This window comes from Lithobates pipiens, unplaced genomic scaffold (assembly GCF_037356315.1).
Source record: "Lithobates pipiens isolate NorthernLeopardFrog02 unplaced genomic scaffold, aLitPip1_a1.2 Scaffold_23, whole genome shotgun sequence".
NCBI classification, from domain to species: domain Eukaryota; kingdom Metazoa; phylum Chordata; class Amphibia; order Anura; family Ranidae; genus Lithobates; species Lithobates pipiens.
The window spans coordinates 191808512-191835281 of NW_027507785.1; the positions used below are offsets into that span (position 1 = coordinate 191808512).

General features: G+C 49.9%; 1 protein-coding gene across 2 annotated transcripts in view; it reads left to right on the plus strand.

Annotated features, from left to right (window-relative positions):
• Window positions 1–26770, plus strand: part of LOC143928077 (complement factor H-related protein 1-like) — a 603696-nt gene that overhangs the window by 297055 nt on the left and 279871 nt on the right. For both annotated transcript variants that reach the window (XM_077452692.1, XM_077452693.1), the window contains exon 5: window positions 8297–8485. In XM_077452692.1, coding sequence (XP_077308818.1) covers window positions 8297–8485 — 189 coding nt within the window. The remainder of the gene's footprint in view (window positions 1–8296; window positions 8486–26770) is intronic.

Sequence of the window (26770 nt, forward strand, 5' to 3'; positions counted from 1 at the left end):
AATCAGTCACACACAATCCAACTTGGTCCACAAAAGTCCTTATAAGGACTGGTAACTTGGTGAAGGGTGCTACAGTACATAGGGTTGAGTGAGGTACAGTCTGCTGTTCTGTAAGGACCGCTATCGGTCCACAATAGATAGGGTTGAGGTGCACCACTGCTGACCGCTGCCCTATACTGCACCATCCCACCATCACACCATCCCTGTGCTGTGCTGACTTCCTCCTGGGGCTGCTTACGGTGCTGCTGTCAGTGCTGTATATCACGGTGCTGGTGTGAGTGCTTAATGTCACGCTTCTGATGTCAGTGCTCTCTGTCACGGTGCTGCTGTCAGTGCTGTATATCACGGTGCTGATGTCAGTGCTGTATGTCACGCTTCTGATGTCAGTGCTCTCTGTCATGGTGCTGCTGTCAGTGCTGTATATCACGGTGCTGATGTCAGTGCTGTATGTCACGCTTCTGATGTCAGTGCTCTCTATCACGGTGTTGCTGTCAATGCTGTATGTCACGGTGCTGGTGTTAATGCTTTATGTCACGCTGCTGATGTCAGTGCCCTCTATCACGGTGCTGTTGTCAGATGCCTCTATCACGGTGCATGTGTCATTGCTGTATGTCACGCTGCTGGTGATCATCTCCTGCACCCTCTTCTTTGCCTACCCTGGTCCCTGACCTTCCGTCTCCTCCATTGCCTTCATGCGCTCCACAGTCCTGAATTGTCAGAACAATTTCCCATATAAAAAAAAGAATGCTTGTAGTTATCGATCCCAAATTCACCTCATACATGTGTTATGTCATTGGCCATGTGGTGGGACTATGTTTGCCCAGCTAATAATTATCCTGTGGCTGCAAATTCGACCTAAATGTTTGAAACGTTCGCCTCCCATTGAAGTCAATGGGGCCCGCCGCGAACGTTCGGTTTCGCGAACGGTCGGCCTCGTTCGCGGTCCGCGTTCGCGAAACGTCCCGTCGGAAGTTTGTCCATCACTATTGATCAGTAAGTTGTGATTTCTCAAAGTGGTTTACATCTCAATAGACAGTAGTGACCAAAAATGATTGGAACGGGAAAGAAAAATGCTGTGCTCAGAATGAGTCTGTTCTATTTGGTAACATTCAATTATCAAAAGCCAGGAGCACAAAATGGTGTGACTGATGATCAAAAAACTAAAGCTATGTCCCCTTTTCATACACAGGAAGACCTCAGCCTGGGGGAGGCTGTGGCAAGTGGCAGCCAGGAGGTCGAACAACGCCCTCCTTCTCCTCCTCCTGCCCCAACTACAGGAGCCCAGCCACAGCCTAGAAGGATGCCTGGTGGGAAGTGCCGAAGGAAGACGAGAGAGTGATGGCCTGGGTTCAGTCTGGTCTGCCAGAAGATGCAGCCTCTTGAAGAACTACATCCTGGGGACATAAATGGCATCTGAATTTCCTGTTCTCTAGGACTTCGGGACCAGACTTCTCTCCCTGAGATACAGTATGTACTCCTCGGGCCACCAATTCTTTATATTCTAATTTGTTCATGTCTGCCCTGGGGGCCAAAGGCTGCACCAAAGTAAGACGTTTCTCCAGCGCTGCATTCCTATTTTTAATTTAGAGCGACCAAAATAAGGTTTTTTTTGTTTGATGAAACACTTGTGTATGTGTTTTCCTTCCAAAAGGCCAGTTTATTTGTGAGCAGGCAGGTATATTTCAAAAATACAAAGTGAATGAATAGCAAGGGGTACCAACACTAAACAACCTCCTGTAGATTAAAAAAGAAAAACCAAAGATAAAAAATAAAATAATGTTGTTGTGGTAAGTTTACACACAAAAAACACCTAAAAAAAAAAAGAGAAATGAGCAAACTGTCATTAAAGGAGATTTTTAGGATTTAAAAATAAAAAAACATCCAAAAAAATAATAAAAAAAATCAAAAATTGTGTAGATGTGACGCAAACTAAAATTGTATTGCTGAAATGGTTAAAAAAGAGTAATGAAATACATTCGGGAGAAGTGTGTGTGACTATGAGCATCAAAAGAAGTTCGTTCTTGCAGCATTGTAAAGAACAAGAGAATGCGCTTCATGAAATAATTTTTAACATTGCAGCGTGACGAATGTGCTATATCATTTACGAGCAGTACTTTTACCTGAACGAGCGCTTCCGTGTCGGAATTTGAATGTGAGCATGCGTGGCACTTTGTCCGTGGGAGTACACATGATCGGAGTATGTCTTATTGGACCAGTTTGTCGGGAAAATATTTCCAACAAGTTGGAAAATTTGGTCCGACGGATATTCCGACGGAAACAGTCCGATGCATTCCACACACAGTCGGATTATCGGACAACACGGTCCGATAGGACACATTGCAACGAATTCTCCCAAGGTGTGTACAAGGGCTTAGACTCAATGCTAGACCCAAAGTGCCTTGTATGGATTTTGTGAGGGACCTCGTGCTGTTGTTTTTCACTCTCCCCGCAATGCTGGAGATGCAGAACCGAACCCGGATCTTTACCTATGGTGGTCATGTGCCAAGATCCAATCTTTTTGGAAGAAAGTCCATGATCTGATACAACACGTTACCACATACAAACTGGAATACACCCCATCACAATTCTTACTTCACTACCCTGCAAAACTGAATCACACATACCTACGCTCCCTCACTATGCATATGATCACAGCAGCTAACGTGTATCCCCAGAAATTGGCGCTCGCCAACCATACCAACCATAAGGGATTGGTTTGATCGCATCGACATTCAGTAGGGAGATTGGTCTGTAATTGGGTACTAATGAGGGGTCTTTACCAGGTTTAGGGATGATTGTTATGTGTGCCGTTAAGTCTCTCAGGGGTGAAGTAGGTGTTGCGTAAGCGTCAAATGTGGTAGTGAAAATGGGTGTTAAGTATTGTCTGAAGGAATTATAATAACCGACGGTTAGGCCATCGGTTCCTGGGCTTTTACCAGTTTTCAACATGTTTAAGGCTCTCTGCTTCTTCTTTGTTTGTGGGTTTGTTTAGGTCATGGTAGAGGGTGTCTGAGATAGGGGCAGAGCAATATTGTGTTAGAAAATCTTTGATCAGGTGCGTCCATTTGTCAGCTGTTTTGGAGGATTCTGGGGGATTCAAATTGTATAATTTAGAGTAGTACGATGGGAACTGTTTAGCTATGTCAGGTGTAGAGTTAATTTTATATCCCTGTGAGTTTTGTAATGGAGTGGATTGTCATGTTGGCTTTTTTAGATTGTAAGGCTCTAGCTATTAGTCTGCTGACTTTATTGCCATAGTCATAGAAGGTTTTTTGGGTTAGAATACATTTTCGTCTGGTTTGTTTGCCTAGTAGTTGCATTAGTTCTTTTCTATATGAAATTAACAAGTTTAAGGTGTCTATGGCTAAGGTCCGTTTATGTACCTTTTCTAGTTGGCTTATCTTTTGGATTAAGTCTTTTTGATGTTGAGTTCTTCTTTCATCTCTTAGAGGCCGCAGCAATGAGTATGCCCCTGATTGCACATTTATGTGCTTCTCACGTAGTTTGTGGTGAAGTGTCAGTGGTATTGTTATCAACAAAGAACTGTTGTATCCCTTTCTCTATTTCTGATACTATTGCCTTGTCTGTGAGCAAGGAAGGATCCAATTTCCATGTTTGGGAGCGGCGGTGTGTTGCAGGGAATGCTAGACATATTGAGATTGGGTGATACTCTGAAAGAAACATAGGGTCAATGGAAGCTTTCTGAAGAAATGGAAGGTCTGATTGGGATAAGAAAATGTAGCCAATTGTAGAATATTTGTTGTGCGGTGGGGAGAAGAAGGTATAGTCTTTGCAATCGGGATGAAGTGTATGCCACGTGTCGTGGAGTAAAAGTGACTGTAGTTCAAGTTTGATTGCTTTAAGTGCGGTATATGGTAGGGAGGATGCACCATTTGATGTGTCTATTAGGGGGTTCAATGGGGTGTTAAAGTCACCCCTTAGTATTAAGGTAGCTTCTTGGAAGTCAGCCAATTGTCTCGTCAATTCTTGGAAAAAGGGTACTTGACCACTATTCGGGGCATATATATTTACAAGGGTAAAATTATTTTTATTTTTTTATTTTGGTGTGGAGTTCCCATTTAAAATCTATACCAGACGCAAAGTGCCTGGTATGGATTTTAGGGGGCCCCCATGTCTTTTTTACTTAATTCTGTCAGGGTTCCCCTTAACCACTTCAATGCACTGTATTATATACTCTGCACTGACTGAAATAAATATATATATATATATATATAATATAATATGTATGTGCTAGACTGCCTGTACTGTGTGTGTATATATAGTTTACACTGAATGCAGTGTGTGTGTGTGTGTGTGTGTGTGTGTGTGTGTGTGTATATATATATTTATATATTTTTAAAGTATTTTTTTTATATACTTACCTGCTCTGTGCAGTGGTTTTGCACAGAGCAGCCCAGATCCTTCCCTGATGGCTGAGGCACTCATGGACATTGCTGGATAGAGATGGGCTCAGGTAAGTATTAGGGGGGCTGAGGGGTTTCAGTTTCCTCATCAGTTGATACTTAATGTGATTGTAGCCGTATTAGTGCAATTGTGACAGAGAACCAAAGATTTACAACCCATTATAACAGAGGATGACACTCTGAAAGGAATATTCCAACAACCCCCATTATTGGCTTTCAGACAACCACCCAACCTCAGACACAAACTAATCTGCAGGAAACTTCACTCTGATTATGATGACACAAATAATGGAAGCAAACCCTGCAATAAAAAGCGCTGCAAACTATGCAACCAGATCAATCTATCCAAAAGCGTCACACACACAAACGGGACCTTCAATATCATGGGATCTTACAACTGTACCTCCAGCAATGTTGTGTACCTCATCCAATGCAAAAGGTGCAGCAAAGGATCTTATGTTGGTGAAACAGGACAGAAGTTGCAAACGAGGATGAATTTACACGACATACCATCAAGGAACATAAAGAAGACAGTTTATGTACACCTGTGGGACATCACTTCTCACAACCGGACCACACTATAGAAGACCTCAATGTTTTAGTTCTTAAAGGGAATTTCAGAACTATCCAGGAAAGGAAAACCTTTGAACTAAGAATGATAATTCTTTTTGACACAAAAAATAAAGGCCTGAATTTAGATATAGGTTTCCTTACTCATTATACTAAAGTTTTACAACCCCCTCTGTGACTAGCAACCCCCCCTCCATTCCAAAGCTCTCCCTCTGTCTTATCTCACTAACTCTTCTCTTATCTGTATTGCCATTGATTTGTATGTGTTTTTTTGTTGTTTTTTTTTTTTTTTTTTTCCTCTTCTTTCCCTCAGAGGTGTTTTTTTTTTTTTTGTTGTTTTTTTTTTTGTTTTTACATTCTGCTTAAAAATTTGTAAATCAGTACTGCTTGGACCTTGAAGAAGGGGACATACCCGAAAGCTTGTCCTGAAAAATTGTATGTTAGTGCAAATAAAAAAAGTATCACGGACAGTACTCAATTTTCTCATCAGTTGATAAAACATGGTTTGAGAGCTGGAGCCCAGAGATTTTGTAGAAATGTGGGAGGGGTGGAATGTCCAATCCTGGATCTGTATTTTGAGAACCATCAGCACACTATTTGGGCAGGTATGTGCTGGGCTTTTAGAAGAGACCTGACTAGGGTCCTGGGCTCCACTCTGGCAGCCAGAGGAGGTCTCTGTCTAGGATTACAGATGGGAACCAGATCTGCAAGCGGCTGTCAAGTGATTGGACCAAGCCACTAAGAGGAGGTACTGAGTGGTACGGTATCAGTCTGTGGGACCAGACTAAAGATCAGGAAGCTTAACCGCTTGTCACCCGCCGGCCGTCATATGACGGCCAGGTGGCACGGCTCTCGTTCCAGGCAGGGCATCGTATGATGTCTTTCCATTTAAACAGGGAATGTGCGCGTATCCCTGTTCCTTCAGTGGCAGTGTGTCACGTAGACACCGCTCACCACTGAGGGGGGGGTGAACAGCCATTGGGCATGGCTGTTTACCACGATCACAGATGGTACCGCTCCACTGTGCACAGCGTATGCATGCGATCACATCATTCCCAGGAACACTGCTCATCACCGACGCTGGTAAAAGCCATTATCCGACGGCTGTTTACCATGTGATAGGCTTTGATCCTTTCACAGCCGATCACTAAATGTAAATACAGAGCGGTAACGTGATGTTACCGCTTAACGTGTACGCCAACACGCACTGATTACCCCCCCAAATAAAGAGGACCTGTCACCACCCATCAAGGTACCTGTCACAGTTCATCTGAGTACCTGTCAGTCCATATGAGTACCTGTCACAGTTCATCTGAGTACCCGAGTACCTGTCACGGTCCATCTGAATACCCGAGTACCTGTCACAGTTCACCTGAGCACCCGAGTACCTGTCACAGTCCATATGAGTACCTGTTATCGCCCTTCAGAGTACCCAAATACCAGTCACCAGCCCATCAGAGCACCCGAGTACCTATTTGTAGCCCATGCCTCATAGATTATATGTTGGGGTGTTTTCTTTCCAAAATGGGGTAATTTTTGGGGTAATTCCACTGTCCTGGTGCTCAAGGACCTTCAAAAGTGTGATAGGTAGGAATGAAATGAGATGTGTAATTTGTGCTCCTAAAATGCCTGAAGGTACTACTTCAATGTTGGGCCTCTGTATGTGGCCAGGCTGTGTAAAGGTCTCACACATGTGGTATTGTCATAATTGGGAAGAGTAGCAGAATGCATTTTGGGGTGATGTTTTTGCTATATACATGCTATGTGTTATAAATATCTTATAAATTGACAACTTTGCGTGTGTATAAATAAAAAAAAAAAAAAAAAAAAAAAAGTTTTCATTTTTTTTCCAAAAAAAACTTCTGGAAAAAAATGAACTGTTCAAAAGACTCATAGATTATACGTTGGGGTGTTTCCTTTCCAAAATGGGGTCATTTTGTGGGCAATCCCATTGTCCTGGTGCTCCAGGGCCTTCAAAATATAATAGGTGGTTGAGAAATTAGATATGTCATTTATACTCGTAGAACGCCTGAAGGTACCACTTTAATGTTTGTTCTCTGTATGTGACCAGGCTGTGTAAAAGTCTCACACATCGCCATACTCGGGAAGAGTAGCAGAATGTATTTTGGGGTGTAATTTGTTGTATGTATATGCTGTGTGTGAGAAATAACCTGATAATATGACAATTTTGTAAAAAAAAAAAAAAAAAAAGAATTGAAGAAAATAACTACCCACCCTGTACCGTACCAGGCCGCGTGCCCTCAACATGGGGGGTTGGTGCTTTGGGGAAGGAGGCGCCCTGCGGCCCCCCCCACCCCAAAGCACCTTGTCCCCATGTTGATGAGGACAAGGGCCTCTTCCCGACAACCCCGGCTGTTGGTTGTCGGGGTCTCCAGGTGGGGGGCTTATCGGAATCCAGGAGTCCCCTTTAATAAGGGGCCCCCCAGATCCCAGCCCACCACCCTATGTGAATGAGTAAGGGGTACATTCACCTGGGGAAAAAGTGTAAAAAAAAATACACAAGTTTTAAAAGTAATTTATTAATCTGCTCCGGTGGCATCGGGGGTCTTCTTCCGACTTCTCCTGCTCTCCGGCGTCTTCTCCTGGTCTCCGCCGCTGTCTTCTTGGAACTCTTTTATTAGCAGAGGAGCCCGGTCTCCTCCGCCCTCTGTCCATCTTCTCTCTTCTTTCTTCTTCCGATGTTGATACGGCGCTGTACTGGCTTGTGCGCGGCGACTTATATAGGTATGGGGAGTGGTCACCGGGTGATGTCACGCGGTGACCTTGCCCTTTTATGATGTCACACCCCAGGGCATGCTTGGACCGTGACTTCATAAATGGGCGGGGTCACCGTGTGACATCACCCAGTGACCACGCCCAATACCTATATCAATCATCGCACAAGCCAGTACAGCGGAAGACAACGCCGTGTCAACATCGAGAGAAGGACAGAGGGCGGAGGAGCCCAGGAGAAGACGCCAGAGAGCGGGAGAAGTTGGAAGAAGACCCCTGATGCCCCCCGGAGATTAATTAATTACTTTTAAAACCTGTGTATTGTGTGTTTTTTTTTTTGAAGACTTTTTTCCCCAGGTAAATGGGTAGGGGTACAATGTACCCCTTACTCATTCACATAGGATGGGGGGCCAGGATCTGGGGCCCCCCTTATCAAAGGGGACTCCCAGATTCCGATAAGCACCCCCGCCCCCCCTTCCCCAAAGCACCAACCCCCCCCCCGTGTTGAGGGCATGCAGCATGTATAAAGATCCTATCGATGTGATGTTTGTCTTTTTTCTTTTTTATAGAAAAATGTGCTGTCCCTACTTCAGACTCAATGTATGCAATTATTTCTTACACAACACGATCACGCATATATATTGAAGGAGACAAATTAAGATTTCAGTGTTATAAAGACCATATGACTTCAAATGGACAGATAAGTGGAGAAATTGAATGTCTTCCAGATGGCAAATTTTTTGGGGAAAAATGTTCTAGTAAGTAATGAGTGTATGTGTGCACTACACAATAATTTATTATCTTGTGAATTTAAAATGTGACCTTTCAAAGTTCATGACAAATATTACTATTACTAATACACCTGGTGTGATGAGCCCTGTAGTCTAGAACACAGAAAATTATAGAAAGCTTTATTTACAAGCTCAAGCATACATAAAAATATCTGAGTATCTCATAACAGGAATAGGAATTAGAACTAACCCAAACAGATTATAGAAAGAATTAGAGGTCAGAGGTATGAAAACTGCATTTCTTGATCATACATCACGGGACACAGGAGCTTCATTACATAGTGGGTTATATAGGCACCTCTGGTGATTGGACACTGGTTGACCCTAATTAAGGAGAATTCCTCCCCTATATAACCCCTCCCATCTGGGAGGCACCTCCGTTTTTTCGCCAGTGTCTGGGTGATGGTCACGTAAAACGTTAGCTCTATGCAGGTCCCTGCGAGGGCCGAAGGGCTACATCAAACCAGATCCATACCTCGGGCCGATATTTGACTCCCAAGATGGTATGGTACCCGGGCCTCGTCTGCCGAAGAAGCGAGGTTTTGCCTGTAAGTCCTCTCCATTGGAAGACTGGGCTCTGGGAAAACCAGACTTGGTGTACTGTTTATACAGAGCGCACGAAAGTTTCTGGCAGAGCTTTTTACATGGCCCAGGTGGGAGGATCTTTTCGTAAGAGCCCCAGATATACCTGAAGGTTGGCTAACAATACCCGCCATGATGGGTGAAAGCTGGAATTGGTCTGGTTCAGCAATTCCTGCGGCGGGGACAGGTAAGGGAAGTCATCCTATATATTTAAATATATGAATGGATTTCTTCATTGTGAGTAGTTGTATGTCTTACCTGGTTTCCACCACTAGAGGGAGTAAGAGCAGCCTGATGCATACTTACATGCCTTTCAATACACACGCTCAGTGAAAGCCTGGTTTCTTCAGCTACTCACGTCTCCATTGCAGTCCCTGCCACAGATGAAGGTAAACAGGGGTCCCACGCAGTTCAGGGGTCCCACGCTGCTCCGTTTTGGGTTCTCCTCCCCCCCCCCCGGATTCCGCGGTCCTCGTGCACACGCGCGGGCGCGTGCACGCGCGCCGGGCGCGCTCCCGGCCTTATGGAGGAGGGGGGGTGTGGTTGCGAGCCGTGCACGTCAGTGTGCACGGCGCTGCACTGCGCAGGCGCCAGGCGGCAGTTTTAAAAAGCCCAGAGCGTCAGGGGGCTGTAATTGGAGACACAGGAGCTGTGGGCAGTAAGCATCCGTGGGGATTGGATCCAGGCAAACCTTAAGACACCTACTCAGCGTCAGGTTGTGCAGTTTAAGCATATATTTATTTATTGTGAGACTTTAAGCGCAACAGTGATCGCACTTGTACTAGTACCTCTGCTTTGTAGCCTAGTACTATGTCTCCTCGTAAGAGGGTCTCAGGGGGGAGGTAATAAGAGCACTGGCAAGTCACCGCCTAGGTCCAGGGGTTCCAAAAGTGCCTGTAAATTACCATCCCCCTCTGCAAGACTGGAGCCAGCCTCTCAAGACGAGTCGGTGCCCCTGTCAGGTTTTGCAGCCTCTCCTAATGTCGCAGCCCCGGTTTATGTCACTGAGGACTCCCTTAGGGCTACATTGGAGGGTTTTGAAGGGAGAATCATGAATTTTATCTCTGCTTCCCTAAAAGATAGCAGGAAAAGGGGTAGATCCCCTCCCTCTGCTGAAATCCCTCTCTCGGATAGTTCTTCTGAAAATGAGGAGGGATCCCTATCTTTGGATAGGGATCATGAGCAGTCGGATGAGTCAGAGGAAGAGGAGATAGTCCCCTCCTCCCAGGCACTCAGAAAGCAGGTGCAGTATTATACTGAATTGGTGCGTACCACATTCATAATGCCTGCTGCTGAAGTCGCTACATCCTCTGTCTCTTCCCTGGGAGTCAGGAAAGCCCCACAGACTGCCTATTCCTTTCCAATTCATCCTTTAATGGATAAATTGATGTATGAGGATTGGGGACATCCCGATAAACTGTTTACTCCTCCCAAAAGGTTTTCCATGCATTATCCTGTGGAGGAAAGTTTCACCAAGAAGTGGGGGGTCCCATCTGTCGATGCGGCTGTTTCTTGTGTGAATAAAAACCTAACTTGTCCTTTGGATAATGCACAGGTTTTCAAGGATCCAACCGATAAAAGGCTGGAAACCTTATTAAAAACCTCCTTTTCCATGGCTGGCGCTGTGGTGCAACCTACAGTCGCAACCGTGGGGTTGTGTCAGTTCCTCGAGGAACAAGTTAAACAGATGTTTGGGCTCCTTCCCAGTGAGGAAGTAGAAAATTATGCAGAATTGCCTCACATCCTGTGTTTCATCATTGATGCGATTTTGGATTCTGTCCAACAAGCATCCCGTTTGTCCCTCATGTTGGTACACATGCGTAGGGCCCTATGGCTAAAAAATTGGGCTGCTGAGCTGTCATGCAAAAAGCATTTGACTGGGTTCCCGTTTAAAGGGGAGCGTTTGTTTGGGGAAGAATTAGATAAATTCGTCCAAAATATTTCAGGAGGTAAGTCTACTCTCCTTCCAGTCAAAAAGAGCAAGCGTCCTTCATTTAGGCGTGCTCTCTCTCCCGAAGCATCAAGCTCTAAACAGTGGCGACGGCCTTCTCAGTCCTCCACTGCTAGAAAGGCTCAAGGCCGAGCCCAGGGACAGAAAAACACTTGGGGGCGAAAGCCTGCCAAGCAGAGCCCCAAAACTTCCTTGTGAAGGGGCGCCCCCGCTCGGCAGAGTGATGGGAAGGCTCCTGCAGTTTGCAGGCGCCTGGCGGGAAGAGATCCAGGACAAGTGGGTGATCTCTTCAGTATCTCTGGGCTACAAGCTAGAGTTTCAGGAGATTCCACCTTCTCATTTCCTAAGGTCAAGGATCCCCAGGGATCCAGTAAAGCAAAAACCGCTATTCCTGGCCTTAGATCAATTACTATCCCAGGGTGTGATAGTAGAAGTGAGCCCGAAAGATCAGGGTTCAGGGTTTTATTCAAATCTCTTCACCGTTCCAAAACCAAATGGAAGTGTCAGACCTATCTTGGATCTGAAAGACCTAAACCGGTTTTTACACATCCAGACCTTCCGAATGCAGTCAATCCGCACTGTGGTCTCCTCCCTGCAAGGGGGAGAATTCATGGCATCAATAGATATCAAGGATGCATATCTCCATGTGCCAATTTTTCCCGCACACCAGAAATTTCTAAGGTTCGCGGTAGAGCAGCGCCATTTTCAATTTGTGGCCTTGCCGTTCGGGCTTGCTACAGCCCCTCGAGTCTTCACAAAGATTCTGGACCCTCTCTTAGCAATCTTAAGAGTTCAGGGTATAGCCGTCATGGCTTATCTAGACGACTTGCTTCTCGTGGAGAGAACTGCAGCGTTCCTAAGTCGCAGCGTCACCAAAACGCTAGAACATCTAGAACGCCTAGGTTGGATTATAAACCTAGAAAAGTCGTTCCTACAACCGACTACCAGGTTGGAATACCTAGGTATGATTATCGACACCGCTCAGGGCAGGGTGTTTCTTCCAAGGCTAAAGGCCTTGGCCATTGGAGATCTGGTGCGCCTGATTCTGGGCAGAAGATCTTCCTCCATTCGGTTGTGCATGAGACTATTGAGAAAGATGGTCGCCTCCTTCGAGGCCGTCCCATTCGCCCAGTTCCACTCAAGGCCTCTGCAAGGATGCATCCTTGTGGCTTGGAACAGGAAGCCCCAATCCCTGGATCTTCCTATGCGTTTATCCCCCGGGACACGCAAAAGTCTTGTCTGGTGGTTACAAACCAGGAATTTGCTGAAAGGCAAAACTTTTCTTCCTCTCTCATGGAAGATTATCACAAGAGATGCCAGCCTGACAGGCTGGGGAGCTGTATTGGAGGGAACATGCTCGCAGGGGAAATGGTCTGTGACCGAAAGTCTACTGCCCATAAATATCTTGGAGATTCGGGCAGTTTACATGGCACTCATAGAGTGGTCTTACAGACTGCGAGGTTTCCCGGTTCGGGTTCAGTCCGACAATGCCACCGCAGTGGCTTATATCAATCACCAGGGCGGTACCAGAAGTCTGGTGGCCCAAAAGGAGGTGAATCGCATACTTGTCTGGGCAGAAAAGCATGTTCCGTGTCTTTCTGCAGTCTTCATCCCAGGAGTGGAGAATTGGCAGGCGGATTTTCTCAGCCGCCAGCAATTGTGCCCAGGAGAGTGGGCTCTGCACCCCGACGTGTTTCAGAACATATGTCACAAGTGGGGCACTCCAGACGTAGATCTGTTTGCATCCAGGTTCAACAGGAAACTGGACAAGTTTGTGTCAAGGACAAGAGATGCACTTGCTCAGGGGTCAGATGCTCTGACGGTTCCCTGGGATCAGTACAATCTGATCTATGCCTTCCCCCTGAGCCCGCTGCTGTCGCGGTTCCTGGGAAGGGTCAAGAGGGAGACGAAGTTGGTCCTTTTGGTGGCCTTGGCTTGGCCCAGGCGACCATGGTATGCAGAAATCATGAAGTTGGCAGTAGGCAGGCCATGGATCCGGCCAGATCTGCTCTCACAGGGTCCAATCTACCATCCTGCTTTACGCAGTCTGAATTTGACGGTTTGGCTGCTGAGACCCACATTCTGAGAGACCGTGGCCTTTCGGGGCCAGTCCTTTCTACTCTGGTCAATGCCAGAAAGCCGGCCTCCAGGCGTATTTATTACAAAATCTGGAGGACATATGTTTCCTGGTGTGAACTCAGGAAGTGGCATCCTAGAAAGTATGTCATTAACAGAATCTTGGCCTTTCTCCAGTCAGGCCTAGAAATGAATTTGGCCATAAGCACTATCAAGGTGCAGATTTCGGCCCTATCGGTATTTTTTCAAAAACCACTTGCATCACATTCCCTGGTACGGGCTTTTATCCAGGGGGCTATGCGGACAAAGCCGCCAGTTAAACCTCCGGTATGCCCATGGGATCTGAATTTGGTTCTCTCGGCCTTACAGGGGTAACCCTTTGAACCTTTGCATCTAGCTTCTTTAGCTCTCCTGACTAAAAAGCTGGTCTTCTTAGTAGCCATATCCACGGCTAGAACAGTATCAGAGTTGGCAGCTCTTTCCAGTAAAGAGCCGTATTTAATTATCCATAAGGACCGGGTGGTTATGCGTCCCAACAGGTTCTTTCTACCTAAGGTGGTTTCGGGTTTCCATTTGAATCAGGATGTAATCCTACCATCCTTTTTTCCGGACCCTCAGTCCACAGAGGAAGAGTCTTTACACACTTTGGATGTGGTTAGAGCAATCAGGGTTTATCTTCAGGCAACTTCTGAGATAAGGAAAACTGATTGTTTATTTATTCTGCCGGAAGGCCCCAGAAAGGGTCAGGCAGCGTCAAAGTCCACTCTCTCAAGGTGGATCAGACAAGTTATTTCTCAGGCCTATGGCTTAAAGGGGAAGATTCCTCCTTTTCAGGTGAAAGCACACTCTACTAGGGCTGTCAGTGCTTCTTGGGCAGTGCATCACCAGGCCTCCCTGGCTCAGATCTGTAAGGCTGCGACTTGGTCATCAGTCCATACATTCACCAGATTCTATCAGGTGGATGTCAGAGGGCAAGAGGATATCGCCTTCGGGCGCAGTGTACTGCAGGCTGCAGTTTAGGTCCTCAGGTCCCTGGCGGTCTATGATTATGATCTGTGTCTCCCTTCCCTCAATCTGAGCATTGCTATGGGACATTCCACTATGTAATGAAGCTCCTGTGTCCCGTGATGTATGATCAAGAAAATGGGATTTTTATATTCAGCTTACCTGTAAAATCCTTTTCTTGAGAGTACATCACGGGACACAGGGCTACCGCCCCTCTTGGGTTTTACGTGGTTTCTTATTGCTTTGCTACAAAACTGAGGTGCCTCCCAGATGGGAGGGGTTATATAGGGGAGGAATTCCCCTTAATTAGGGTCAACCAGTGTCCAATCACCAGAGGTGCCTATATAACCCACTATGTAATGAAGCTCCTGTGTCCCGTGATGTACTCTCAAGAAAAGGATTTTACAGGTAAGCTGTATATAAAAATCCCATTATCACCCTCATAGGGCAGCAGAGTGGCTTAACCACTTAACAACCGGCCCATAGCCGAATGACGGCTACAGGGCGGTTGTTTAACTCTGGGAGGCCGTCATATGACCAGCATCACAGATCACGGCCGTCATCGCGGCCGTTTACCAGGTGATTGCTCCGTCAAATGACGGAGCGATCACTTGTAAACAAACCTCCCTCCCCCTCTCTGTACCGATCGGTACAGCGGAGGGGGAAGAGATTGGTGTCAGCAGCACTGTGGACTGCATCTGCAGTGCCCACATCGCTGCTTAACCCCTCAATTCCCTGCCAATACTCTGCAGTACAATTCCAGCCAATACTCTGCAATACCCTGCCATATATTGCCATACCCAGTGATACCCAGCCATACTCGGAGATACCCTGCAATACCCAGCCATAGACACCCCCCGCCGCCCTCCGGTGCTTCTACCGACTCGCCAATACAATCAAAGCCAGAATATTTTTTTATTTATTTCAGGCTTCCCAGCTTAGAGGTGAGATGTGGGATCTTATTGACCCCACATGTCACTATAAAGAGGACCTGTCATGCCATATTCCTATTACAAGGGATGTTTACATTCCTTGTAATAGGAATAAAAGTGATCAAAAATTTATTTTTGGGGAAAAAAATGGCAAACTAAAATAAATAAATAAAGTAAAATGAACAATAAGAAAAAACATTTTTTTAAAGCGCCCCTGTCCCCAGGTGCTCGCATGCAGAAGTGAACGGATACGTAAGTCCCGCCCACATATGAAAACGGTGTTCAAACCACACATGTGAGATATCTCTGCGAACGTTAGAGCAAGAGCAATAATTCTAGCCCTAGACCTCCTCTGTAACTCAAAACATGTAACCAGTAAAAAAAAATTAAAGCATCACCTATGAGGATTTTAAAGTAGCGATGTTTGTCGCCATTCCACGAGCGTGTGCAATTTTGAAGAGTGACATGTTAGGTATCTATTTACTCGGCATAACTTTATCTTTCACATTATGCAAAATGGGCTAACTTTACTGTGTTTTTTTTTTAAGCACAAAATAGTTTTTTTTCCAAAAAAAAGCATTCGAAAATTGCTGCGCAAATACAGTGCGAGATAAAAAGTTACAACGACCACCATTGTATTCTCCAGGGTGTTTGCTAAAAAAAAATATATAATGTTTTGGGATTCTATGTAATTTTCTAGCAAATAAATTATGATTTTTACATGTAGGAGAGAAATGTCAGAATTGTCCTGGGTGCTCCAGAACGCCTGATGGCGCTCCCTGCATGTTGGGCCTCTGTATGTGGCCACACTGTATAAAAGTCTCACACATGTGATATCGCCATACTCAGGAGTAATGGCAGAATGTGTTTAGGGGTGTAATTTGTGGTATGCATATGCTGTGTGTGAGAAATAAACTGATAATATGAAAATTTTGTGAAAAAAAAAAAAGTAAAAAAATAAATCTTGATTTTGCAAAGCATTGTGGGAAAAAATGACAACTTCAAAAAACTCATCATGCCTCTTACTAAATACCTTGGAATGTCTTCTTTCTAAAAAGGGGTAATTTGGGGGGTATTTGTACTTTTCTGGCATGTTAGGGTCTCAAGAATTGAAATAGGCCATCAGTACTTCAGATGTGATCAATTTTCAGATATTGGCACCATAGCTTGTGGACTCTATAACTTTCACAAAGACCAAATAATATCCACCAATTTGTACTTATTTTTACCAAAAATATGTAGTAGTATAAATTTTGGCCAAAATTTATAAAGAAAAATTACTAATCTGCAAAATTTAATAACAGAAATGAAGAAAAATTCATTCATTCATTCATTTTTTTACAGAATTTTCGGTCTTTTTTCTTTTATAGCACAAAAAAATAAAATAAAAACCAAGCAGTGATTAAATACCACCAAAAGAAAGCTCTATTTATGTGAAAAAAAGGACAAAAACTTCATATAGGTCCAGTGTTGCATGACTGAGTAATTGTCATTCAAAATGTGAGAGCACCGAAAGCTGAAAATTGGTCTGTTATTAAGGGGGTTTAAGTGCCCAGTGGTCAAGTGGTTATGCAGCCCATGGATGAGTCTTTTTTTATTCAACTACCAATTTGATTCTTCCATCCACACATTCGATGAGGATGGGGGAATTCTCTCTAAACTATTGTATTCTGACAGCGGGGAGATTTCACTGCCATCAGAATAAACTAGCCAGCAGCTCTGATCAAGCAACAAAATTCCATCAGTTTTGTTATGCTCTATGGTGGCTACAGTGATAGGGATTTTAACACAGTTTATAACAGAGTCCTACCCAGGGGTGGACTGACCAGTTGGTCACCCGTGGCCATTATGGGCCCTAGACTCTGCCACATGAGAGGGCACTTGAAGCGGCTGTATCACATGCCGTGATGCCAATAATAATACTGCTAACTGCGTGCTGCTCCTCGGGAGCAGCGCGCCGTTAGAAGTATTATCGGCATCTGGTGACTCGGTGAGTGAAGCTGAGACACCAGGGCTGCCACAAGTGATGGGGGGTAAAGATGTATGGGCCCCGGGTCCCCACACCCCACAGTGTCCTTGTATGTGTGTCTGCCTGTGTGTGTGCTCGTTCTCCTCCAGTGTCCCCCTGTTTGTGCTCTCCTTCCCACAGTGTCCCCCATTGTGCTCTCCTGCCCGTGTGCTTCCCCCCTCCTCCAGTGTCCCCCTGTGTGCTCTGCCCTCTTCCGTGTCCCCCTGTGTGCTCTGCCCTCTTCCGTGTCCCCCTGTGTGCTCTGCCCTCTTCCGTGTCCCCCTGTGTGCTCTGCCCTCTTCCGTGTCCCCCTGTGTGTGTATTCTCCCTCCAGTGTCCCCCTGTGTGTGTGTGTGTGTGTGTGTGTGTGTGTGTTCTCGCTCCAGTGTCCCCCTGTGTGTTCTCCCTCCAGTGTCCCCTTGTGTGTGTGTTCTCCCTCCAGTGTCCCCCTGTGTGTGTGTTCTCCCTCCAGTGTCCCCCTGTGTGTGTGTGTTCTCCCTCCAGTGTCCCCGTATGTGTGTTCTCCCTCCAGTGTCCCCCTGTGTGTGTTCTCCCTCCAGTGTGTGTGTGTGTGTGTGTTCTCCCTCCAGTGTCCCATGTGTGCATTCTCCCTTCACTGTCCCCTGTGTGTGCTCTCCCTGTATTGTCCCCCTGTGTGTGCGCTCACCCTGCATTGTCCCCCTGTTTGTGTGTTCTCTGTCCAGTGTCCCCGTGTGTGTGTGTTCTCTATCCAGTGTCCAACTGTATGTGTGTGTGTTCTCCCTCCAGTGTCCCCCTGTGTGTGTGTGTTCTCCCTCCAGTGTCCCCGTGTGTGTGTACTCCCTCCAGTGTCCCCGTGTGTGTGTGTTCTCCCTCCAGTGTCCCCGTGTGTGTGTGTTCTCCCTCCAGTGTCCCCCTGTGTGTGTGTGTGTTATCCCTCCAGTATCCCCGTGTGTGTGTGTGTTCTCCCTCCAGTGTCCCCCTGTGTGTGTGTTCTCCCTCCAGTGTCCGTGTGTGTGTGTGTGTTCTCCCTCCAGTGTCCCCGTGTGTGTGTGTGTTCTCCCTCCAGTGTCCCCCTGTGTGTGTGTGTGTTATCCCTCCAGTATCCCCGTGTGTGTGTGTGTGTGTGTGTGTGTGTGTGTGTGTGTGTGTGTGTGTGTGTGTGTTCTCCCTCCAGTGTCCCCCTGTGTGTGTTCTCCCTCCAGTGTCCCCCTGTGTGTGTGTGTTCTCCCTCCAGTGTCCCAGGTGTGCATTCTCCCTTCAATGTCCCCTGTGTGTGTGCTCTCCCTCCTTTGTCCCCCTGTGTGTGCGCTCACCCTGCATTGTCCCCCTGTTTGTGTGTTCTCCGTCCAGTGTCCCCCTGTGTGTGTGTGTGTTTGTTCTCTATCCAGTGTCCAACTGTATGTGTGTGTGTTCTCCCTCCAGTGTCCCCTTGTGTGTGTCCTCCCTCCAGTGCCTCCTGTGTGTGCTCTCCCTCCATTGTCCCCATGTGTGTGTGTGTTCTCCCTCCAATGTCCCCTGTGTGTGTGTTCTCCCTCCAATGTCCCCTGTGTGTGTGTTCGCCCTCCAATGTCCCCTGTGTGTGTGTTCGCCCTCCAATGTCCCCTGTGTGTGTGTGTTCGCCCTCCAGTGTCCCCTATGTGTGTTCTCCCTCCAGTGTCCCCTGGGTGTGTTCTCCCTCCAGTGTTGCCCTCTGTGTGCTTTCCCTCCAGTGTACGCCTCTGTGTGTGCTCTCCATCCAGTGTCCCCCTCTGTGTGTGTGCCCCCCCTCCAGTGCCCCCCTCTGTGTGTGTGCTCTCCCTCCAGTGTCCCCCTCTGTGTGTGTGCTCTCCCTCCAGTGTCCCCCTCTGTGTGTGCTCTCCCTCCAGTGTACCCCTGTGTGTGTGTGTGCTCTCCCTCCAGTGTACCCCTGTGTGTTCTCCCTCCAGTGTTCCCCTGTGTGTGTGTTCTCCCTCCAGTGTCCCTTGTGTGTGTGTGTGTCCTCCCTCCAGTGTCCCTTGTGTGTGTGTCCTCCCTCCAGTGTCCCCTGTGTGTGTGTTCTCCCTCCAGTGTCCCCTGTGTGTGTGTGTGTTCTCCCTCCAGTGTCCCCTGTGTGTGTGTGTGTGTGTGTGTGTGTGTGTGTGTGTGTGTGTGTGTGCTCTCCCTCCAGTGTCCCCTGTGTGTGTGCGCTCCCTCCAGTGTCCCCTATGTGTGTCCTCCCTCCAGTGTCCTGTGTGTGTGTCCTCCCTCCAGTGTCCCGTGTGTGTGTGTGTGCGCATTCTCCCTCCAGTGTCCCCTGTGTGTGCGTTCTCCCTCCAGTGTCCCCTGTGTGTGCGTTCTCCCTCCAGTGTCCCCCTGTGTGTATGTTCTCCCTCCTGTGTCACCCTGTTTGTTCTCTCCCCCACAGCATCCCCCATTGTGCTCTCCCTCCAGTGTCCCCCTCTGTGTGTGTGTGTGCTCTCCCTCCAGTGTCCTCCTCTGTGTGTGTGTGTGTGTGTGTGTGCTCTCCCTCCAGTGTCCCCCTCTGTGTGTGTGTGTGCTCTCCCTCCAGTGTCCCCCTCTGTGTGTGTGTGCTCTCCCTCCAGTGTCCCCCTCTGTGTGTGTGTGCTCTCCCTCCAGTGTCCCCCTCTGTGTGTGTGCTCTCCCTCCAGTGTCCCCCTCTGTGTGTGTGCTCTCCCTCCAGTGTCCCCCTCTGTGTGTGTGCTCTCCCTCCATTGTCCCCCCTTTGTGTGTGCTCTCCCTCCATTGTCCCCCCCTGTGTTTGTGTGTCCTCCCTCCAGTGTCCCCTGTGTGTGTGTCCTCCCTCCAGTGTCCCGTGTGTGTGTGCTCCCTCCAGTGTCCCCTGCGTGTGTGTCCTCCCTCCAGTGTCCCGTGTGTGCGCATTCTCCCTCCAGTGTCCCCTGTGTGTGCGTTCTCCCTCCAGTGTCCCCCTCTGTGTGTGTGCTCTCCCTCCAGGGTCCCCGTGTGTGTGTTCTCCCTCCAGTGTCCCCCTGTGTGTGTGTTCTCCCTCCAGTGTCCCCCTCTGTGTGTGCTCTCCCTCCATTGTCCCCTCCTGTGTGTGTGTGTCCTCCCTCCAGTGTCCCTTGTGTGTGTGTCCTCCCTCCAGTGTCCCCTGTGTGTGTGTCCTCCCTCCAGTGTCCCGTGTGTGTGTGTGTGTGTGCTCCCTCCAGTGTCCCGTGTGTGTGTGTGTGTGTCCTCCCTCCAGTGTCCCGTGTGTGTGCATTCTCCCTCCAGTGTCCCCTGTGTGTGCATTCTCCCTCCAGTGTCCCCTGTGTGTGTGCGCGCTCTCCCTCCAGTGTCCCCCTGTGTGTGTTCTCCCTCCAGTGTCACCCTGTTTGTTCTATCCCCCCACAGCATCCCCCATTGTGTTCTCCCTCCAGTGTCCACCTGTGTGCGTTCTCCCTCTAGTGTCCCCCTGTCTGTATGTGTTATCCCTCCAGTGTCGTGTGTGTGTGTCCCCTCCCTCCAGTGTCCCCTGTGTGTGTGTGTTCTCCTTCCAGTGTCCCCTGTGTGTCCGTGTGTCCTCCCTCCAGTGTCCCGTGTGTGTGTGTTCTCCCTCCAGTGTCCCCTGTGTGTGTCCTCCCTCCAGTGTCCCGTGTGTGTGTGCGCATTCTCCCTCCAGTGTCCCCGTGTGTGCGCTCTCCCTCCAGTGTCCCCGTGTGTGCGCTCTCCCTCCAGTGTCCCCCTGTGTGTGTTCTCCCTCCAGTGTCACCCTGTTTGTTCTCTCCCCCCACAGCATCCCCCATTGTGCTCTCCCTCCAGTGTCCACCTGTGTGCTCTCCCCCCTCCAGTGTCCCCGTGTGTGATCTCCCTCCAGTGTCCCCCTGTCTGTATGTGTTATCCCTCCAGTGTCCGTGTGTGTGTGTCCTCCCTCCAGTGTCCCCTGTGTGTGTTCTCCCTCCAGTGTCCTGCGTGTGTGTGTGTTCTCCCTCTAGTGTCCCCCTGTCTGTATGTGTTATCCATCCAGTGTCGTGTGTGTGTGTGTGTTCTCCCTCCAGTGTCCCATGTGTGTGTGTGTGTGTGTTGTCCCCCCAGTGTGTGTATTCTCCCTCCAGTGTCCGTGTGTGTGTGTGTTCTCCCTAAAGTGTCCCCCTGTGTGTGTGTGTGTTCTCCCTCCAGTGTCACCCTGTGTGTGTGTGTGTTCTCCCTCCAGTGTCCCCTGTGTGTGTTCTCCCTCCAGTGTCCCCTGTGTGTGTTCTCCCTCCAGTGTCCCCTGTGTGTGTTCTCCCTCCAGTGTGTGTGTGTGTGTGTGTGTGTGTGTTCTCCCTCCAGTGTCCCGTGTGTGTGTGTGTGTATTCTCCCTCCAGTGTCCGTGTGTGTGTGTGTGTTCTCCCTAAAGTGTCCCCCTGTGTGTGTGTGTGTTCTCCCTCCAGTGTCCCCCTGTGTGTGTGTTCTCCCTCCAGTGTCACCCTGTGTGTGTGTTCTCCCTCCAGTGTCACCCTGTGTGTGTTCTCCCTCCAGTGTCCCCTGTGTGTGTCCTCCCTCCAGTGTCCCCTGTGTGTGTGTGTTCTCCCTCCAGTGTCCCCTGTGTGTGTGTGCTCTCCCTCCATTGTCCCCCTGTGTGTGTGTTCTTCGTCCAGTGTGTGTGTGTGTGTGTGTTCTCTATCCAGTGTCCAACTGTATGTGTGTGTGTGTTCTCCCTCCAGTGTGCCCTGTGTGCGTGTTCTCCCTCCAGTGTCCCGTGTGCGTGTTCTCCCTCCAGTGTCCCCTGTGTGCGTGTCCTCCCTCCAGTGTCCCCTGTATGTGTGTGTCCTCCCTCCAGTGCCCCCTGTCTGTATGTGTTATCCCTCCAGTGTCCGTGTGTGTGTGTGTCCTCCCTCCAGTGTCCCCTGTGTGTGTGTGTGTTCTCCCTCCAGTGTCCTGTGTGTGTGTGTGTTCTCCCTCTAGTGTCCCCCTGTCTGTATGTGTTATCCATCCAGTGTCGTGTGTGTGTGTGTGTGTTCTCCCTCCAGTGTCCCCGTGTGTGTGTGTTCTCCCTCCAGTGTCCCCGTGTGTGTGTGTTCTCCCTCCAGTGTCCGTGTGTGTGTGTGTGTTCTCCCTCCAGTGTCCCTGTGTGTGTGTGTTCTCCCTCCAGTGTCCCCCTGTGTGTGTGTGTGTTATCCCTCCAGTATCCCCGTGTGTGTGTGTTCTCCCTCCAGTGTCCCCCTGTGTGTGTGTTCTCCCTCCAGTGTCCGTGTGTGTGTGTGTGTTCTCCCTCCAGTGTCCCTGTGTGTGTGTGTTCTCCCTCCAGTGTCCCCCTGTGTGTGTGTGTGTTATCCCTCCAGTATCCCCGTGTGTGTGTGTGTGTGTTCTCCCTCCAGTGTCCCCCTGTGTGTGTTCTCCCTCCAGTGTCCCCCTGTGTGTGTGTGTTCTCCCTCCAGTGTCCCAGGTGTGCATTCTCCCTTCAATGTCCCCTGTGTGTGTGCTCTTCCCCCTTTTGTCCCCCTGTGTGTGCGCTCACCCTGCATTGTCCCCCTGTTTGTGTGTTCTCCGTCCAGTGTCCCCCTGTGTGTGTGTGTGTTTGTTCTCTATCCAGTGTCCAACTGTATGTGTGTGTGTTCTCCCTCCAGTGACCCCTTGTGTGTGTCCTCCCTCCAGTGCCTCCTGTGTGTGCTCTCCCTCCATTGTCCCCATGTGTGTGTGTGTTCTCCCTCCAATGTCCCCTGTGTGTGTGTTCTCCCTCCAATGTCCCCTGTGTGTGTGTTCGCCCTCCAATGTCCCCTGTGTGTGTGTTCGCCCTCCAATGTCCCCTGTGTGTGTGTGTTCGCCCTCCAGTGTCCCCTATGTGTGTTCTCCCTCCAGTGTCCCCTGGGTGTGTTCTCCCTCCAGTGTTGCCCTCTGTGTGCTTTCCCTCCAGTGTACGCCTCTGTGTGTGCTCTCCATCCAGTGTCCCCCTCTGTGTGTGTGCCCCCCCTCCAGTGCCCCCCTCTGTGTGTGTGCTCTCCCTCCAGTGTCCCCCTCTGTGTGTGTGCTCTCCCTCCAGTGTCCCCCTCTGTGTGTGTGCTCTCCCTCCAGTGTCCCCCTCTGTGTGTGCTCTCCCTCCAGTGTACCCCTGTGTGTGTGTGTGCTCTCCCTCCAGTGTACCCCTGTGTGTTCTCCCTCCAGTGTCCCCCTGTGTGTGTGTTCTCCCTCCAGTGTCCCTTGTGTGTGTGTGTGTCCTCCCTCCAGTGTCCCCTGTGTGTGTGTCCTCCCTCCAGTGTCCCCTGTGTGTGTGTTCTCCCTCCAGTGTCCCCTGTGTGCGTGTGTGTTCTCCCTCCAGTGTCCCCTGTGTGTGTGTGTGTGTGTGTGTGTGTGTGTGCTCTCCCTCCAGTGTCCCCTGTGTGTGTGCGCTCCCTCCAGTGTCCCCTATGTGTGTCCTCCCTCCAGTGTCCTGTGTGTGTGTCCTCCCTCCAGTGTCCCGTGTGTGTGTGTGTGCGCATTCTCCCTCCAGTGTCCCCTGTGTGTGCGTTCTCCCTCCAGTGTCCCCTGTGTGTGCGTTCTCCCTCCAGTGTCCCCCTGTGTGTATGTTCCCCCTCCTGTGTCACCCTGTTTGTTCTCTCCCCCACAGCATCCCCCATTGTGCTCTCCCTCCAGTGTCCCCCTCTGTGTGTGTGTGTGCTCTCCCTCCAGTGTCCTCCTCTGTGTGTGTGTGTGTGCTCTCCCTCCAGTGTCCCCCTCTGTGTGTGTGTGTGCTCTCCCTCCAGTGTCCCCCTCTGTGTGTGTGTGCTCTCCCTCCAGTGTCCCCCTCTGTGTGTGTGTGCTCTCCCTCCAGTGTCCCCCTCTGTGTGTGTGCTCTCCCCCCAGTGTCCCCCTCTGTGTGTGTGCTCTCCCTCCAGTGTCCACCTCTGTGTGTGTGCTCTCCCTCCATTGTCCCCCCTTTGTGTGTGCTCTCCCTCCATTGTCCCCCCCTGTGTGTGTGTGTGTCCTCCCTCCAGTGTCCCCTGTGTGTGTGTCCTCCCTCCAGTGTCCCGTGTGTGTGTGCTCCCTCCAGTGTCCCCTGTGTGTGTGTGTCCTCCCTCCAGTGTCCCGTGTGTGCGCATTCTCCCTCCAGTGTCCCCTGTGTGTGCGTTCTCCCTCCAGTGTCCCCCTCTGTGTGTGTGCTCTCCCTCCAGGGTCCCCGTGTGTGTGTTCTCCCTCCAGTGTCCCCCTGTGTGTGTGTTCTCCCTCCAGTGTCCCCCTCTGTGTGTGCTCTCCCTCCATTGTCCCCTTCTGTGTGTGTGTGTCCTCCCTCCAGTGTCCCTTGTGTGTGTGTCCTCCCTCCAGTGTCCCCTGTGTGTGTGTCCTCCCTCCAGTGTCCCGTGTGTGTGTGTGTGTGCTCCCTCCAGTGTCCCGTGTGTGTGTGTGTGTGTGTGTGTCCTCCCTCCAGTGTCCCGTGTGTGTGCATTCTCCCTCCAGTGTCCCCTGTGTGTGCATTCTCCCTCCAGTGTCCCCTGTGTGTGTGCGCGCTCTCCCTCCAGTGTCCCCCTGTGTGTGTTCTCCCTCCAGTGTCACCCTGTTTGTTCTCTCCCCCCACAGCATCCCCCATTGTGTTCTCCCTCCAGTGTCCACCTGTGTGCGTTCTCCCTCTAGTGTCCCCCTGTCTGTATGTGTTATCCCTCCAGTGTCGTGTGTGTGTGTCCCCTCCCTCCAGTGTCCCCTGTGTGTGTGTGTTCTCCTTCCAGTGTCCCCTGTGTGTCTGTGTGTCCTCCCTCCAGTGTCCCGTGTGTGTGTGTGTGTTCTCCCTCCAGTGTCCCCTGTGTGTGTCCTCCCTCCAGTGTCCCGTGTGTGTGTGCGCATTCTCCCTCCAGTGTCCCCGTGTGTGCGCTCTCCCTCCAGTGTCCCCGTGTGTGCGCTCTCCCTCCAGTGTCCCCCTGTGTGTGTTCTCCCTCCAGTGTCACCCTGTTTGTTCTCTCCCCCCACAGCATCCCCCATTGTGCTCTCCCTCCAGTGTCCACCTGTGTGCTCTCCCCCCTCCAGTGTCCCCGTGTGTGATCTCCCTCCAGTGTCCCCCTGTCTGTATGTGTTATCCCTCCAGTGTCCGTGTGTGTGTGTCCTCCCTCCAGTGTCCCCTGTGTGTGTGTGTGTTCTCCCTCCAGTGTCCTGTGTGTGTGTGTGTTCTCCCTCTAGTGTCCCCCTGTCTGTATGTGTTATCCATCCAGTGTCGTGTGTGTGTGTGTGTTCTCCCTCCAGTGTCCCATGTGTGTGTGTGTGTGTGTTGTCCCCCCAGTGTGTGTATTCTCCCTCCAGTGTCCGTGTGTGTGTGTCCTCCCTCCAGTGTCCCCTGTGTGTGTGTTCTCCCTCCAGTGTCCTGTGTGTGTGTGTGTTCTCCCTCTAGTGTCCCCCTGTCTGTATGTGTTATCCATCCAGTGTCGTGTGTGTGTGTTCTCCCTCCAGTGTCCCATGTGTGTGTGTGTGTGTGTGTGTTGTCCCCCCAGTGTGTGTATTCTCCCTCCAGTGTCCGTGTGTGTGTGTGTTCTCCCTAAAGTGTCCCCCTGTGTGTGTGTGTGTTCTCCCTCCAGTGTCACCCTGTGTGTGTGTGTGTGTGTGTGTGTGTGTGTGTGTGTGTGTTCTCCCTCCAGTGTCCCCTGTGTGTGTTCTCCCTCCAGTGTCCCCTGTGTTTGTTCTCCCTCCAGTGTCCCCTGTGTGTGTTCTCCCTCCAGTGTGTGTGTGTGTGTGTGTGTGTGTTCTCCCTCCAGTGTCCCGTGTGTGTGTGTGTGTGTGTGTATTCTCCCTCCAGTGTCCGTGTGCGTGTGTGTGTTCTCCCTAAAGTGTCCCCCTGTGTGTGTGTGTGTGTTCTCCCTCCAGTGTCCCCCTGTGTGTGTGTTCTCCCTCCAGTGTCACCCTGTGTGTGTGTTCTCCCTCCAGTGTCACCCTGTGTGTGTTCTCCCTCCAGTGTCCCCTGTGTGTGTCCTCCCTCCAGTGTCCCCTGTGTGTGTGTGTTCTCCCTCCAGTGTCCCCTGTGTGTGTGTGCTCTCCCTCCATTGTCCCCCTGTGTGTGTGTTCTTCGTCCAGTGTGTGTGTGTGTGTGTGTGTGGGTTCTCTATCCAGTGTCCAACTGTATGTGTGTGTGTGTTCTCCCTCCAGTGTGCCCTGTGTGCGTGTTCTCCCTCCAGTGTCCCGTGTGCGTGTTCTCCCTCCAGTGTCCCCTGTGTGCGTGTCCTCCCTCCAGTGTCCCCTGTATGTGTGTGTCCTCCCTCCAGTGCCCCCTGTCTGTATGTGTTATCCCTCCAGTGTCCGTGTGTGTGTGTCCTCCCTCCAGTGTCCCCAGTGTGTGTGTGTGTTCTCCCTCCAGTGTCCTGTGTGTGTGTGTGTTCTCCCTCTAGTGTCCCCCTGTCTGTATGTGTTATCCATCCAGTGTCGTGTGTGTGTGTGTTCTCCCTCCAGTGTCCCATGTGTGTGTGTGTGTGTTGTCCCTCCAGTGTGTGTATTCTCCCTCCAGTGTCCGTGTGTGTTCTCCCTAAAGTGTCCCCCTGTGTGTGTGTGTGTTCTCCCTCCAGTGTCACCCTGTGTGTGTGTGTTCTCCCTCCAGTGTCCCCTGTGTGTGTTCTCCCTCCAGTGTCCCCTGTGTGTGTTCTCCCTCCAGTGCCCCCTGTGTGTGTTCTCCCTCCAGTGTGTGTGTGTGTGTGTGTGTGTGTGTGTGTTCTCCCTCCAGTGTCCCGTGTGTGTGTGTGTGTGTGTGTTGTCCCTCCAGTGTGTGCATTCTCCCTCCAGTGTACGTGTGTGTGTGTGTTCTCCCTAAAGTGTCCCCCTGTGTGTGTGTGTGTTCTCCCTCCAGTGTCCCCCTGTGTGTGTGTTCTCCCTCT